Below are 16,778 nucleotides of genomic sequence, written 5' to 3' on the forward strand. Positions count from 1 at the left end.
CTGATCCTATTTATCGTTACATCATGTTTAATCATATCACACCATGTATAGTATCTATCCATCCATCCATCTATGATCCATCCATCCATGCTTATTTATTGCTTTAAAATGACCTGATCAGCATTTGAAGCCAAGACGTTTGTTTCTATACCCAATACAGGCAAGAATATGATCTGATAAGCACAAATAGCAATGGGGTTAAAAGTGTCAAATGTTTTTACAACAAATCGAAGCATTTCTCTTTTTTATTCACTGTTTTTGGGAAGGTTTGCGTTTACACGATCACCAAATAATAGTTTCCTGTAACAGAGATAAAGCCAGATGTTTTCGATTGAGCTCTCAACCCGTGTTCATTTAAAACACGCTTGGTGGGGTATGCAGGGGCGCTATTGTTTTTGTTTTTTCCGATGACTTCCCCTACCCCCATCCATCCACCACCCCCTTCTTCTTTCAGATAGGCGGCTGGCTGAACCCCTGCAGACTAGAGTCCACCTTCAATTTTTCTGACTTCCTCCAACTTTGTCAAACTTAGCAGTAAGTTGAACGCGCTCTCTTTATTCTCTGGTCTCCAGAGCCTGAAACGCTGCTCAACTTTTCTCGCGCTGACACTGCGCAGGTTTTGGACTGTTTAGATTTTAGACAATGACTTACCAGCCAACTTTCCCTAGTGTACAGTTAACAGTTTTATTTATCATAAGCTTTCCTCTCACTCATGGATATCCCTCAAGTCTGTTCCAGGGCAACGCATATTCAGGAGCCGTTCACAGGCACAGAAATAAGTAAGTTGCTCAATAAATGATACTAATGTTAACAGCGGATCGTCAATGAGAATGTGTTTAGGCTATTTGTTCTCTGTATCTCATGATTTACAAATTATTTAACTCACAGCAATCTCCTGGAGTGACGTTTAATGCTATTATTTGGTTGTGTTTAATCGCTGAAACAACAGGTTATAAGTAAGAGGTCAATCGATTTATTGAACATTCCTCTTCTCAGTGTTCATTTCAAGGTTTTTTTTTTTTCTTTCTTTTTTTTTCAGGGTGTTAAAAACATTTGCTTTCATTTCGAAAGAAGATCATTTTCACTTTAACACCATTTTTTCACATTCGGGACTAATACAATTAGGAAATGAAAAAATACACGAGTTTGTTTTTGCTCTCAAACAACAAAAATAACCATCTCAAATTATGCTTATTCTGGTCTCTCTTTTTGTATCTGTTTCTTGTACAGAAACTGGTGCGCCTTTATTGTCCAAAAGAACATAAGCTGCGCAGTTCAAGGCAGCGTGGAAAGTCACGTTGAACCTGAACGCGCGCTGTGTCCCGAGCATCAGCCTGACTGTGAGCCACAAATGATGTAAGTACTCGAGAGACCGGGAGGGGCATGTGGAAGTATTGATGTTAGGTAGTTCTCATGCTCCTTATGGACTCAAAGACACTACTAACTACAGCAAATCCATGATTCATGCTAACCCCAGTTAAACATACACAGGAGTTTCTATGGACGACAATAACTAATTGTGAGTGTAAATTTTGCTTTTACAAACAAGAAATATAAAATTGTTAATATTCAATAACTTACTTAGCCATGGTAAAATATTTGCAGCGCAAACGCATGCGTTCTGTTCTGGAGCAGTGTATGTGAGTGGAACGGAGTGACAGAGATTTCCACGCCCCGTACGGCCTGTAATAACTCTGGATTTTCCAGAACACGTTTTTTTTTTTTTTTTTTTGTCAGAAAACACATGCTCCGATTTTGGGAAAAAACGCTTTTCCACACAGCTCACATACTCTAGTCTGGAATGACGTAACAAAAGCGGAGTGATACAATCATTAAAATGTCTCAGTGCTCAATAAATGTCAGCACTCTTGGAGCAAACTGGTGTTTTTTGTGTTTGAGATTAGATTCTATGTCAACAAGAGTGAGGTCCAAGATGTACACAAGCTGTTCACAGTTTGTTGGCTTTATATAAATAATATGTAGTGCTGCTATATATAACTTTTTGTTATATATAGCACTGACAAGTGGTCAGTGTTGCTTAATATGTAGTAAACATTTATATTAGGGTACATTAAAGACATTCACTTATTCAATTGAAAGTCATAGTCTATAATTGTTATGACAGAATTGTGATGCTTTTTCAGAAAATGTTACACACAGTATTCATGAACTGAGTGCTGCACCACTACTGTCACAAGAAATCATGCAAGCTGTTGTTTGCTTTAAAAGCCCTTTGGGTCAGACAAGTATTTGATTAACTGAATATGTGGAGACCGCAAGGTATTACAGTATGCATTAAACTACACTAAGTTTAAATAATTACAATGGAATTTTGACATACAGGCAATCAAAGCTATATTTAAGGCAGCTTTTGAGTAGCCTATTTAATACAGATTACACTTCAGTGATTAATGTTGATTTCATTATCTTTAATATAAAAAATTGAGGTCACATTTGAGGTCATGTAAGGAATTCAAGGCTGTCATATGTGGCTTTGTCTGAATACTCACTTTTGCACTATAGAAGCATTTCACCAAGGGCTCTTTTGCTGTCATCTGAAGCAACTGTGATTTTAATTGTTTGGCTCAACTTGCTGTGGCATAAGAACTAGAATGATGGCACTTCTAATTGCAGCATTATCCATCAGAAGTAACAAGATCAACATCATTAAGTGAAGCTGAACAGACTAGGCCAGAAGACTCTTCTTATTAATCCCTCCGTCTGCGCAAGTTAATGCTTGCCTTTACCTTTGCTTTCATCCTGTAATAGGGGCAATGCTTCATGGTCCATTACTCACGGTTCAAACAAAGTAATAGCAATAAGTAGCTTAAGCCTTGTAAAAGATGGTTTGATCAAGTCATTTTTTAAAATGAGATTGTGGAGTCAAGGTTTTTTAATTGTGCGGGGTTTTTTTTTTCCATGTAATTTCAAGTCATTCTAATCATGTTTGTTTTGGGATTTTTTTTTCTTCTTCAGATACCGTACTCAGTTTCGGCCGACTTACAAGATAGCATACAAGACTGTGACTGAGTTAGAATGGAGGTGCTGCCCGGGATACCAGGGCCCAGACTGCAGAGAAGTGAAAGGCTCTCCAAACAGACAGACAGAATATCCACAATCATACCCACAACAGCCACAGCATGGACAAACTCGACCTGCACAAAGTACGTTGTTTGAAAAAGTATGGAATTTGGAAAATTTGGATTGGGCACATTTTGGCCGTGATTGGGCGGGTTTTAAATAGCAATTGGACTGGTTTTGTTACGCTTGTTTTGAATGGATCATCTCTCTTTCACTTTACTTAAGTTACAGCACAAAATAATCATGAACGATTCGAACATCAGAAGGTATGTCGAAAGATACAGTACAACTTACCGAAATCCATTTCATTTCACATGTAAATGCTCCATCAGTGTTTCAACCATGAAAGGACTTCAATAAAACAGCGTGTAAACAATTTCAGGTAATGCTAACCTCAGAAAAGCCATTTAATTACCATAAACTTGTTAGTCAGCTAGTCTAGAAAAAGCTCTAGAGAGGAACATTTTGCAAAATATATGCACTATATTGCTTATTCATTGTATTCTTACTTAACATATTCTTCTGTATTTATTGTATGTTTGAATAAACCCATTTTTATGATAGTTTTTCAAAAAAGTAGTGGAAACATAACATGCCATTCAATGGTTATAACGTTATTATTATAAAAAACGTCCTTATGTATAATTTAAATGCAAGTAGCCTATACAAATTGGTTAATTTGAACCCTTAATATTATTTTAAAATAGGCTACCAACTGGGGTTCCCTATAGTTTACAGCATTGGTTGAGGCAATTTTTTCCTTATACATTAGCCTATATACAAATTGTTTGATTGTCAAACACGACTGAATGAATTCTTTATCATAAGTGAGTCTCTTTTGAACTTCACCAAACAAATGTGTGTGTCAAATCAGCAATAGAAAAAAGAGCAAACAATCATCTAAATCAGAATGTACAAGCTGTTTTGTGATCATGCAACATCAGACCACATTTAAAGGCTTTTCACACCGCTTTTAACCCAGAGTAAAGGAACGTTTCACACTTAATTTAGAATCGGGGTTAGCACCGCTTTTTACCCGGGGTTATGAAACCCTGCTCCGGAGCTGGGTTAGCACCGGGGCTTTGGGTGCTCGAGCCCCTGCCCTTTTTCAAAATTAATCAAAAGTGCCCTTCTCAAACAAATATCAATGATAATATTGTGGTCAATAAAACAAAATGCATTTGATAATAATTAACATGACAATGTGTACAAAACTAAAGTAGCCTAAATTCACGTTTATTTTCACGTTTCTGTCAATTTGAGGTCGGTGTCGTTGCCACAACGCGTTGCTATGGGTTGTGTCACTTGCGTCAAGTTGCATGTGTCTGCTTCGGACGAGGGTCTGTACGGATCCACTTGTCCGTGTGACACTTCTGTTGCACCGCACTCCACTTTATTCTGGGTGACGTCAGAGAATGTCTAATAAGGGGAGAAGTTTCTCAGTACACTTCCGGCTTCTGAACTGGTTGCAGTTCCACTCTGATTCCATATGAGGGCGCTCACATGACGAGTGCAGAATGAATGGAGGTCTATGGCGCTATACACATCAAAATCCACTTTTCTCAGGATATAATTTTTTGTCTAGTAATTTGAATGTTGTATTCGAAAGGAGATGCAAAGAATTTACACATTGCTGGGTGTCACTTATTTGCTTTAAAAAGTCTTTTAAAGTGTCAATGACGTCATACACATCGTACGACCAGAGATACTGCTTTACGGCAATCCTTCAGTCACCTTGGTGCTTTCACGCTCTGCACTTTCTTTTCTCTCCAGGCATCGACAACACAGCTGACACAGGTAAATACACGTGCTAGAAGAGTTTTTGTTATGTTTGTTTCTGGTCCCGCTTCGGATGCCACGATACCATCAAGCGGTATCTCTGGTCGTAATCAGTCCTTCACTGACCAATCAGCGTTCATTAGCAGAATGCTAACGTGTTATGGGCAACAACAACTCAACCTGTAAGAAATCAAAAGGACTTAAGTACTCGTTCATTCAACTTTCGACCTATAACCCATGTTGAACTTGCAAAACCTACAATCAAATCTGAGATTTCTCAACGGCAATCGGGTGAAAGAGACACATTTAGCCGTCTAGCCCCATAGACTCCCATTCATTCTGCACTCATGGGCGATCGCCTCCAGTGGAACTCTGGTGGAACTACAACCAAAATTCGGTACAATAGGACTTAATAGGGAGTGGGCAGGCTCTCCGTAGACGGGCTCTGGTGACGTCAAGCGACTTTAACGCGCCCGCAAAGCATCCCGGGAAGGTGGCGCTGCATTTGAAAAAATGCTCTCCCGTCATAAATCTGGCCGATGCCCATCTTTATGGAAATGAGTCCGTTGAACGCGACGCGACTATCCAATAGAAGTAGAGCACATGGAGACTGGGGGAAGTCTCTCGCGGGTCCTTTGTTCTAGACATCCTACTACAAAATTGCTCAGGAAACTTTAGTTCCGAGTAGCGAAAATGGAGGAGAAATTAATTGTGGCGGTTGCAGCATTTCCAAATCTATACGACCCAGTTTTGTTGTCCTATAGGGACAATGAGCAATGTAATTCTGCCTGAAGGAGGGTGGCAGAGGTCGCTGGAGTCCCTGGTGGGTTTTATGAGTTTGCACAGTGTAAAATAAAATGTTAATTCAGCAGATGGGAAGAAGTTGGGTTGGTTTCAAACAAATGTTTTAAAAACACAACATTCCCCGCTGGCTCAAAACCACGGCCATAGCGGTAAATTTGAGGAACACCCATCAACGTACAAATGAGGGGTTTTGTCGCGTTGTGACACCGCCCTTCAGTCATGTCGCAAAAGTGGATCCGTACCGACTCCGGAGCAAGGGGGTAATCCAGCACCCGGAAAGCGTACCTTCTATGGGGGCATCCATTGGCTAACAAGCCATCACCTGCTGTTAGCATTCCATTGACTCCCATTCATTTTGGCATCACTTTGACAGCGAATAACTTTACATCTGAGGCGTTTAAAGACTCTGTTTGTCCATTGTTTATTTCTAAAGAAACACGAAAATGTATAAAAGGCTCCATTACCTTGTATCTTACGTTATGGGCCCCTTGCGCTTAATATATTTTTTCCATGAATGTGTATTTATGAATACCCAGGATTAATGTTAACCCCGGGTAAATTATGAGCAGTGTGAAACGTGAAGCGAGATAACCCTGGATTCAGTTTACCCGGGGTTTAGAATGACCCAGGGTTAACTATTTCAAGTGTGAAAAGCACTTTACAATATCAAAGTGATGTGTCAGAGGTGAATATATGCAGGTCATAAAGCTTTTTAGGTTTCTTCTCATAATGTGAGAATAAAGCGATTATCACTTCGAGAAAACCAATGGAAAAAAATAAAAATATTTACAGATGACTTCACTATTTACTAAAAAATAATGCTGAAAATAATGCTGTATGAACTATTTATGTTACATTTTTATATATATATATATATATATATTAATTTATTATTGTCTGTTAATGCCTTCTTTTTTTATGTTTACTACAGGGCCAGAACGTCGAGAAACCGGACAATATGATATCAGACGAGGAGCTGACAAAACACGCATGTTGGAGGAAGAAGTGCAGCGTCTCTCTCAGACTGTGCTGGATCTTCAAGCAGCCATGACAGGTATGGCTGAGAACCTACGGACAGACTTACAGGAGGACACCAGCAAGATGCTCATTACCCTCCTCAATGACAGGACTTCACCTGACAGCGCAAGAACGGGAGGCACGGAGGAGAGTGCGGTGCATTTAGACGGCCACCAGGCCATGAGAGGCCACATTCATGGAGAAAGAGAAATCGAGACGGTGTTGGCCAGGCTCAACGATATGACAGATGCTCTCAAAAGCAAAGACGAAGCTCTTGAGGAACTGAGGGGAACAGTGACAGGGCATGACGGGCAGATCCGAATGCTTATGGATAGTACCTCTCAAGGCTTACCAGTCACAGGTGCTGCTGCTCAAGATATAGACATCCTACAGACTTATATTGATGAGAAATTTGAGAAGCTCAAGAAAGAGATTGTTGTAAACATGGAAGACGAGATGGCTAAGCTGAAAAATACGTGTGATGAAAAGATTCAATTTCTTCAAAAAGCATCTGGAGAAGGAAAGGAAAGCAGCTATTTGAGCCTCACAGATCTAGTGCACAACAAGGAAGCTGAGCTTCGAAAGGAGATCCGTGAGCTCAGATTGGATTTGTCCATGTCAGATGGTGTAACGCGCGCAAACCGTCAAACAGCCATTGGAAAAGACGATAGTGACTACTACGACTTGAGGAAGGAAGTTGTTCGAGTGGCAGAGGCTCATCGTGTCCTGAACGCCAGAGTGGACAACGAGCTAGAGCATCTGTCCTCGCTAAAGATGGAAGACATCCTTGGTTCACGCATTGAGGACCTGGAGGACAGGATGAACGTCACTGAAAGGAACGCAGAGGCTTATTGCTTCTATGTGGATGAAAAACTTACCAAGGAAATTATGGATGAAGTAGCTATGCTACGTCAACTTCTGGACCAGAAACTCAATGCTATGCAGGATCAGTTCACTTCCATGTTGATCGAGATGAGCAACAACTCCTTCCCAGGGATGTCCAGCGATTCTGATGATGCACTGCAAACTCAGGTTAATGCTAACAGGCACCTTATACAGGGGTTGGAGGACAAGTTTAATGCATTTGGGCAGATATGCGCAACCGACTGCAAAACCAACCTACCTACTGATTCCCAAAAGCCAGAAGGTTTGGATAAACTTCTAAAGGTCTTGAGAAATGATCTGAATGCTTTACGTTCTGATTTTGTGAACAACGTAGCAAAGATTCATGCATTAGAGGATACTATCAGGATGTCACCTGAAAAACAATTCATCAATGCACATATGCAGGACACCAGCAAAAGACTAAATGCTTTGACTGACAACGTTAATGGCTTGACTGGAGCTATAACGGGATTGGGAGACACAGTTAGCAAATTTAGCCAAGACCTTTACACTTTGAACTCTACTTGTTGCCAGACAGGACAGGTAAGCGGTCCTTCTCTCCGGGTAGAAACTGGCAAACCAACCCACAACCAGATCGAGGAGCTAAAAGACAAAGTGGATGCACTGAACGCTCATGTGGCCACAGAGTTGAGCGCGTGTAAGTTAGACACAGCTGGAGTAGCTGAGGGTATGTCGGCTGTGGGTGACAGGGTGACGGCTCTGGAGAAGATCTGTGGAAGGTTTGACGGTGGAACAAACAATGTCCAGGATTTTTCAGGAGAATTGGAGAAGGTGGCACAGATGAACCGCACTCTGGGCAGTCATTCAGGAGAAATCACAGCGCTTCAGAACTCCCTTCTGAATTTTCAGAGCCAGCTAGCAGGAATGGCTAAGCAGATCCTTAAGGACCATACAAGTAAAGAACAAGGTAAGCTTTCAGATGTTAAAGGCAAAATGAGGAAGCCAGAGAAACACGTTTTTATTTTTTTAACAGGTTAGTTTTGGAAAATGGAAACGGAAGCATTTGAAAGTCAGTCTTTGTATTTGCCTTCCAACTTGTAAATATCAATTCTTGTGGCGTCATCTATTGGGATTGGGTACCAAATGTGGTATTTCCATTAATCTAACAGTGTGGAGTCTATGGCATGCTATGTTTTGCAGTGGAACCTTTCTCCATACTGAACCAATAAGGGGATTCATATACAATAACCTGTTTGCCCCCAAGCTGTTGAGAGGCAGGGGGCCAGCAAAGGTTTCCTGTGGCCTTTGTATGTGCCTGTAATATGTCAAAACAACAGTTAAGCATGTTGGAATGGATCCTTTTGCTTTTTATTTTCACAAATCCTTAGTATGTGATCTTTATGTAACTTGATCAATCATAGTTTTCGTTTTTTAACAACATTACGTGTCTTCTGAAAGCATAAATGATTTATTATTTATTAACTGAATTGCTGAAATGTTTAACTCACTTTACTTTGATCAGTACATTTTAACTGATATATGAAAAAAAAAAAAAAAAAAAAAAAATATATATATATATATATATATACAACACAGTAAATATACTGTACATAGCTCAAAGTATGTTTATATTTAGCGTCACAGAAACATTGGTCTTCAGTGTTCAGTGGTCTTTATGAGTGGAGAAGTTGTGTGGTCTTCGAATATCTTTTAGTCATGCCCAGCTTTCGCCGCCCATAACATTTAGTACTGGCGAGCGAGTTCAGTTGCAGGAGGATCTGTTACTCATTAAGCTGCAAAGTCAACGTACGGGCCTCAGGAGGTGACGAATTCCCACACCCCTCTGCAGATGTTCAGCTATGAGATGACTGTGATGTCACTAGAGAACATAGATTCTCTTAAAATTCCCGTTAAAGGGTGATGTCATCATTCCTGATAAGGGTGGAGGTCCGTCTCTTGCAGAAACAAAAGACGTTTTCCCTAGTGCTCTGGCCAAACAGCAGACAGACTGTGTTGATGGGCCCATTGTCAAAGATCTGTATATATATAAATGTAAGGGCACTTATGAAGTGTTAATACACAATAAATGTGTCCTTTAACCTAAAAAAAAGTGTTGCAGCCAATTGAAAAGCTAAATCCGCTGTGGTCGGATGTTTCCTTCACTATTTATTCAGCACCGCAGCAACAAAGCTACTGAATCTATAGTGCGAAAGAGACAGTGCAACCACTGTGGCTCAATTCCCAAACATATAACTCATACGAGCTGGTTCTTTTTAGCGAATCAAAAGCACAGAGCGCAACTAGTGTAGACTGCCAAAACATTGACTCTTATGAGCCGGTTCTTTTTAATGAATCAGACACATGCAGCTGAACTGTGATTCTTAAAAACATGTAGTTAAAGATGCACTTTAGTTTTGTCAGTGGAAAAAAAAACCCATTGAGATATGTAAGATCACATTGTGTGTTTAGTATTGTGGTTCAATTTAAAACAATACGTTTATCTGTTATTGACATTAATTCATAATGTGGCAATTCAATTCCATTTCTTTATTTCCAAATTATACAAGTTCTAAAAAGATTCATTAATGGATCTGGAATCGTTAAAAGGAATCCATTGAATCTTTCTTGATTCCCATCCGTAGTTATGGGACATGATACAGTTAAAACTTTCAAGTCAGAAACACAATAGCCCTTATCCCCTGAATAGCTTCAGCATTACTCAAACTCTTTGGCCGCTGATCATGGCAGAGGCACATTGCACAATACTGGAATGGCCCATCCTGCTGTGTGTCTGTGACAAACCGACCAAGCTCAGTTTCTTGTAATTTACTCTAATGGCTCTTCATTGATTTTTCATTAGTTTCTTCTTCATGGTTCAGGGCATCAATTAAGCCTGGGTATGTTTTTGAGGGATAGAGGCATAGAAAACACCCTCAACTAATGATGATTAATTTTTCTGGCCGCAAATCAGGCGTGTTCAGAAAACTCTTCACTGTTTGCTTTGGAGACAATGACTTAATTTCAGTTCTTGAATACATTTTGAACCTTTCCATGTACTGTGGAAACATTTGTTAGGCAATGATGTTGTTTGGCATTCTCTTGATACCCCCAAAAATGGATATGAACTTTGAATAGTGTCCCCTTCCTCCCCACACTCTTATCAGCCGTGTCCTCGTTCCTTTCTCTCTCTTCCTGCTGATTAATATCTCTGTGTCAAGAGGATGTCAGGGAAAGTCTTTCCTGCTCTCACTTAATGTGTTTATACTCTTGTTTTACTTCATGTAACATTGTGTGAAGCCATAAACAGACTTTTATGTGCCAAACTTGAAGGTGTTCCCATTTGGCCCAAGGTTAAAGTTCCTCTGGGTCTAGATAAACCAATGTGGAAGTTCTCTGACTGGATCAGGCCAAAAGGTCTGACCATTACAGCAGGGTACAGTTCACACAGAACGCGTTTTTCCATTCCACTGCGCTACTTTTCCATTGTTTTTCAATGTAAACGCACGTTTTTTAGCATTGCGCTCACGTTCCATGTCTTTTACAGCGTCTTGTGCTTGATACGGCATTCTAAAAACGTGGCGCTCAAGTTAAAAGTTGTTCAACTTTTAAAAAACGCATCTCTAGACCTTGCGCTTTTTTTTCCGTTCAACTGCTGATTAATATCAGCCAAAACACATTCTCTATGAACCGGCACTTAGTTGTTTCACTTTGTGTGTTTGTGTTCATGTATCCATGCACAAAATCACCACACCCTGAAGAGCTTTTTTCTTTCCAAACCCAAAACTGTCAACAGAAAGACCATTCAGATCTTCCATTCATCATCTAAATATGTTTTTAAGTAATTCTCTCCACATCACAGGGTGGTGAATCCTTAATTTCAGTTGAGTGCTTTTGACTCATTAAACCCACAGCTATGAGTCCCTGCATCCAGTATTTAAAATCAGCATCTCCACGATTTACACTGAAGCATGTGTTTGTCTTGCTGCCGTGAGGCATTATGCGTGTGATGAGTCTGTTATTTGCTCAGACTGCCAAACAGGCTTCTGGGAAACCCACAGATAGATGCATATTATCCCTTGGGAGATTTAATGTATGTGGGTGGGAATGTGTTTGTGTGAAATCCGATATTTGGGCAACATCTTAAATGCAGACAAACGGCACTGACGCAGGATTTTAGCTGTGTCCATTTTGCCAGTATGAGTTGATTAGCTTTGAAGTGAACCCATGGGACTCGAGCTCCGCCCCTCTTTTGAATCACTTCCTACTACAGCCAATAGAATCCGGACTCCAAATAGACCCTAATGTCAGGAATGACGCATTACACTTCTCAATTTAGACAGCAGCATCTGGTAGGACAGGAAAGTTGTTTTCTCACATCGCTGTAGAAAAGCTTGTAACCCACTGTCAGTGAAAGGGGATTAAAGAAATAAATGCAAGGTTTTGGAAAAGAGTGAGAGAAGTGCAAGATCTTGAGGACTGGAAGATTTTCTCCCTCATTAGACTCCAAACTGACAGCACTGCATAACCAAAAGCCTTTATAACCAAAGTGTGAAGTTCAAAAACACTTGAATTGAACATTTAAAGCTCTCTGTGGTGTTTTATTTACAAGCATTGGTAAAAGTACTTTGGCTGAAATATTAGTACAATCAAAGGTTAACAGCTTTTACAATTTGTGTCCAACGCCATTAAAATGCTTTATAGATTCTTTTAAAAAGAGGGCTGGCAAGCTGGCATTCCTATAACCTTAGGCTACATTTTGTGTTTGGGTCAGTGATGTCCTGTTTATCTAATAAACGGACAGTTAACTCAGAAATGAAAATTCTGTCATCATTTACTCACCCTCATGTCATTCCCAAACTGTATGACTTTTTTTCTGTGGAACACAAAAGAAGATATTTTGCCTATATTGTGATATGTCTGTTTTTTTTCTCTCTCTCTTCATACAATGGAAGTCAGTAGTGACCAAAACTATTTACCAGCATTCTTCAAAATATCTTATTTTGTGTTCCACAGAAGAAAGTAAGTCATACAGGTTTAAGAAGACATGGTGAAATGTTTGGGTGAAATCTCCCTTTAATCGATTAATTTCACAAAAACACATTCAAAATGCAGTTCACATATAGTAGATTGACTTATACATCTTCTATAATGATGTTTTAAATTACTCAATAAAAAATGATATTGATATTTTAGGGGGGTATAAAGTAAAAATGTAAGAGTCGTATATCTGTCCAGTGTCCATAATGAAGAAAAAACATGTTAACCTCATTAACGCGCGCAAACACACACACACAAACAGCCATCAAATTTTACGTTTTTCGAAACCATATGAATGAATACATGAATACAAAGAGCACATTTCTTGTGTTCTTGCAACTGTCTTAAATATTTTTCAAAACGTTTTTTTTTTTTTTTTCCCATATGGTTGACACAATTTTTTTCAAAAATAAAATTTATTCTAATAAAAAATATATTTTAAATTGTAATAATCTAAAAAAAATTGACAGACCCTTAATGGGTAGTGTATGTTATTGACCTGTTTATTTAATGGCCAATTGGGTCTATTATCCTAAATCTCTATTTTATTTTTTCTCACAGGACTGCCTGTTCGACAAGCGAGACCTGCGTCTGTCCCACTCCCTGACACTAGAGCTCCAACACAACCCAAGAGACCTTATGTTCCTCATATCCACATCCCTTTGATCATACCCCATAGAACAGTGCCAGTCCCCACTGGCCGACCCCATGTGCGCCAGCCATACGTCCCACGCCAGCCCTACTTACTTCAGCCACCCAGCAACCCCAGGCATCCCATCCACCCCGTTCAACCCCACCAACCTGCCGTACACCAGCCAGTGGTGGTCACGGGGCAAGCTGGCCCACCTGGGTATGTGCGCAGGGTCACGGTCAGACGGGATCAGAGCTCAGAGGACTCAAAAACACCTGTGAAAGGATTTGCTGGTGCTCCAGGTATGAAGTAGAATTAATAATAGAAATGTTTGGAAGCTCATGCTTGAAGCATCACAAAATTAGATAGTTTTTTCCTCCTCTTCCCATAGGTTATGCTCCTGTCAGTCCTGTCTCATATGATACCAAACAACCTCATTCATCAGGTATATTTTTTCTTTCTTTTCAGTGTTTTCTTTATAACATATTTTAGGTGAAAAAATTGCTAAAAATGTACATAATTACGAGTATTAATTCTCATTTCAGTTGCCCATGTCCCGTGGAGCCCTGCATATCAAAGACTCATTGCTACTCCAGGTAACAAGTTATAATACAATCAAATAGTTAATATCATATTATGTTGTAATAAAAAAGGATTTTGAAATATTCCAGCTATTTACAATTTCGTAACTTGTGAACAGGGTCTAAAATGAACACTTGCCAAGTGCAAGTTGCAAGAAAAAATGGGCTTTGGCAAATTCCTTGTCAGTGCCTGATAACTTTTATTTATTAGGAACTGCAACATAACACATGGGAAAATGGAACTGATAGTCAGATGGAAGTGATGTGCATGATTCAAATCAATGACATACTTTACCATCAAGAAAACTCTTAATATGGGTGCCTTCTAACGACTTTACTTAAATACGTTTTTCATAGCATAGACCTTAATAAATTGATTTATGCTTTGTGTATTTGATTTATTCTTAAAACTCAATGAATTTGTCAGTTAAGTAAAATAAATTTAAGTCAAAGGCAGTGTTGTTATTGATAACTAAAAATATGAACAATTGTTTTGTTAATTAATAATAATTATAATAATAATTCATTACATTTATATAGCGCTTTTCTAGGCACTCAAAGCGCTTTACATAGAAGGGGGAATCTCCTCAACCACCACCAATGTGCAGCATCCACTTGGATGATGCGACGGCAGCCATATTGCGCCAGAACGCCCACCACACACCAGCTTACTGGTGGAGAGGAGACAGAGTGATGAAGCCAATCAGTATGTGGGGATGATTAGGAGGCCATGATGGACAGAGGCCACTGGGCAAATTTGGCCAGGATGCCGGGGTTACACCCCTACTCTTTCGAAAGACATCCTGGGATTTTTAATGACCACAGAGAGTCAGGACCTCGGTTTTACGTCTCATCCGAAGGACGTTGCTCTTTGACAGTATAGTGTCCCCGTCACTACACTGGGGCATTAGGACCCACACAGACCACAGGGTGAGCGCCCCCTACTGGCCTCACTAACACCTCTTCCAATAGTGTCTTCCATAATTGAAATATATTTGAAATAAAATACAGACTGAAGTAAGTTTAAGCTGAAGTACTAATGACTATATCTGAAATCTAGTGAAATAAAAGCTACATATTTAGAAATATAATAAAATGACAAAAGCACAAAATTAAAATAAAAAAGTACAATATCAAATTCAAAATATGAATAAATACTATAATAGTATAAAAATAATAAAATGAGATATAAACTGAATTTTTTGGTTTCATGGCCAGTGAAAAATGTCTCTGACTCACCATTGGCAGGTATGTCAAAGTTAATTTTGGACTCTGCTTGTAAAGATCAAAATGTATTTGTCAAGATCTGAATGTCTAACCTGAAACATGTCTCTTCTTCCCAATAGTGTCACAGCAGAACTCCTTGACGGACCCATTTTCTTTCTCTGCTGGCCTTACACAGCAAACTTTCTCAGGGGACTTTGGTATCATCCGCTTTAATAGGGTGCTAGTCAATGATGGAGGACACTATAACCCTCAGACAGGTAAACAGAAACCCTCAAACTCTATTTGAGATAAACGTGTTCAGATGAAAGTTGAGTGTTTCCTAACTGGTTTTACTTCAAGAAGACATTTTTGATAGTTTCCAGAGGTTTCCCCGTATGGGCTTTCAGTGTACAACCTATATCCTATTTGGCCGCTGATGTGTCACCTCCCCCCCTGCAGGGATCTTCGCGGTTCCCATCGACGGCCGTTATTTGGTGACTGCAGTTCTAACAGCTCCGCAGGGCGAGCATGCAGAAGCTGTGCTCTCGGTGTCCAATCGCAGCGTGCAGAAGTTGGACACAGCGGGTTACTGGAGTGGCCACCCGCGGCTGACCCCAGATCAGTGCGCGTGTGGGGGGTCTGCGTCCTTCAGCCTCATCCTCCCTCTCCGGCGAGGTGACAACGTGGCCTTGGTCCGCACCGCCGGGAAGCTAGCGATCTCAGAATCTAGAGAGATCCTCTCCACCTTCAGCGCTATATTCCTCTACTCCCCGCAGGCAAAGAGATAACCCTGTCACTGAGAGGGTTCCTAATGTGACTTTTAATACAAACTTAACCATTCAGAATGTTGCCTTATGTGTAAAGGTGTAGTCTCATTAGCAAAATTTCTGCAACATTTTCAAGGAGGCGAATTGGCGTGACCAATTTGAACGGGGAAATCTTTCAAATTCCCAATCACATGAATTCCTATTGAAATGACTGGATTTGGCCTGTGAAAATTTGCTGAAAAACTGTAAATGTGACCGCACCTTAAGACTACACGTGTAATAGTTTGTTTTTGGTTTTGGTTATCAGAAACACAAGATTGAGTTTTGTTACTTAGAATTTTAAAGGTGGAGTGTGTTTGAGGTGTTAAAATATCAATCAGCAATGCACCAAGTGTGTTGCCAAAGAAACTGAGCATACCATTAGCTCTAAGTAGTAATCCGTATATTTGCAACAATCTATATAGTTTATTGTAAAATTGTGATCTTAAAAAATATCTATAAATGTAAAAGCAGGTTTATATATATATTTTTTTTCAACATTAAATTAACAAATGCATACTTTTTTATCCATTTAAAAATGGTTAAACAGTTCAGTTTGAATATCACTTTTACAGCAAATATTTTTATCTATAAAAAATTAAATAAAAATAAAACACCAAGATTGAAGGGCTTGTGCATGTTATTTTTAGGGTATGGGACAAGGTTTTTGTTTTTGTTTTCAAAATATGATCAAAAAATATATATGTACAGCTGCAATACAGTGTAACAAAATGTACTTTGGGTGAGACAAAATGTTTTTTTTTTCTTCAAAAATGTGACAAAATTCACATTTGGGTGTGGGAAATTAAAAACGGATCTGTCGTCTTTAGCAAGAAGAAGCCTACATTATTTCATCCAAATAATCTTTAAAATGAGTAAAAATAATCAAATTAATTTCCTCCACAAACTGGGCTATTGAGCCAAGTATAAAATGTACACTAAAAACACCCAGAAGACATCAACTCAGCCTTGCAGGCAACGCTCTGATGT

At 39.5% G+C, this 16,778-nt stretch overlaps 1 protein-coding gene across 1 annotated transcript; it reads left to right on the top strand.

Annotated features, from left to right (window-relative positions):
• Positions 1-341: 341 nt before the first annotated feature.
• emilin2a (elastin microfibril interfacer 2a) lies at positions 342-16,408 on the top strand. Its single transcript, XM_084120921.1, has 9 exons — positions 342-779; positions 1,231-1,356; positions 2,977-3,164; positions 6,596-8,494; positions 13,126-13,497; positions 13,587-13,640; positions 13,741-13,791; positions 15,123-15,260; positions 15,442-16,408. The coding sequence occupies exons 1-9, from the start codon at positions 643-645 to the stop codon at positions 15,768-15,770; spliced, it is 3,294 nt and encodes a 1,097-aa protein (XP_083977047.1). The 5' UTR covers positions 342-642; the 3' UTR covers positions 15,771-16,408.
• The last annotated feature ends 370 nt before the right edge of the window (positions 16,409-16,778 follow it).

This window comes from Abramis brama (assembly GCF_963993115.1).
Source record: "Abramis brama genome assembly, chromosome: 7".
Classification (NCBI taxonomy): Eukaryota; Metazoa; Chordata; class Actinopteri; order Cypriniformes; family Leuciscidae; genus Abramis; species Abramis brama.

Excerpts from the sequence above, each read along its gene's own strand:
- emilin2a (XM_084120921.1), top strand. The coding sequence starts at position 643 with ATGACTTACCAGCCAACTTTCCCTAGTGTACAGTTAACAGTTTTATTT. Across the intron at positions 780-1,230 it reads GTTCACAGGCACAGAAATAA|AAACTGGTGCGCCTTTATTG; the intron begins GTAAGTTGCTCA and ends TTTCTTGTACAG. Across the intron at positions 1,357-2,976 it reads GACTGTGAGCCACAAATGAT|ATACCGTACTCAGTTTCGGC; the intron begins GTAAGTACTCGA and ends TTTCTTCTTCAG.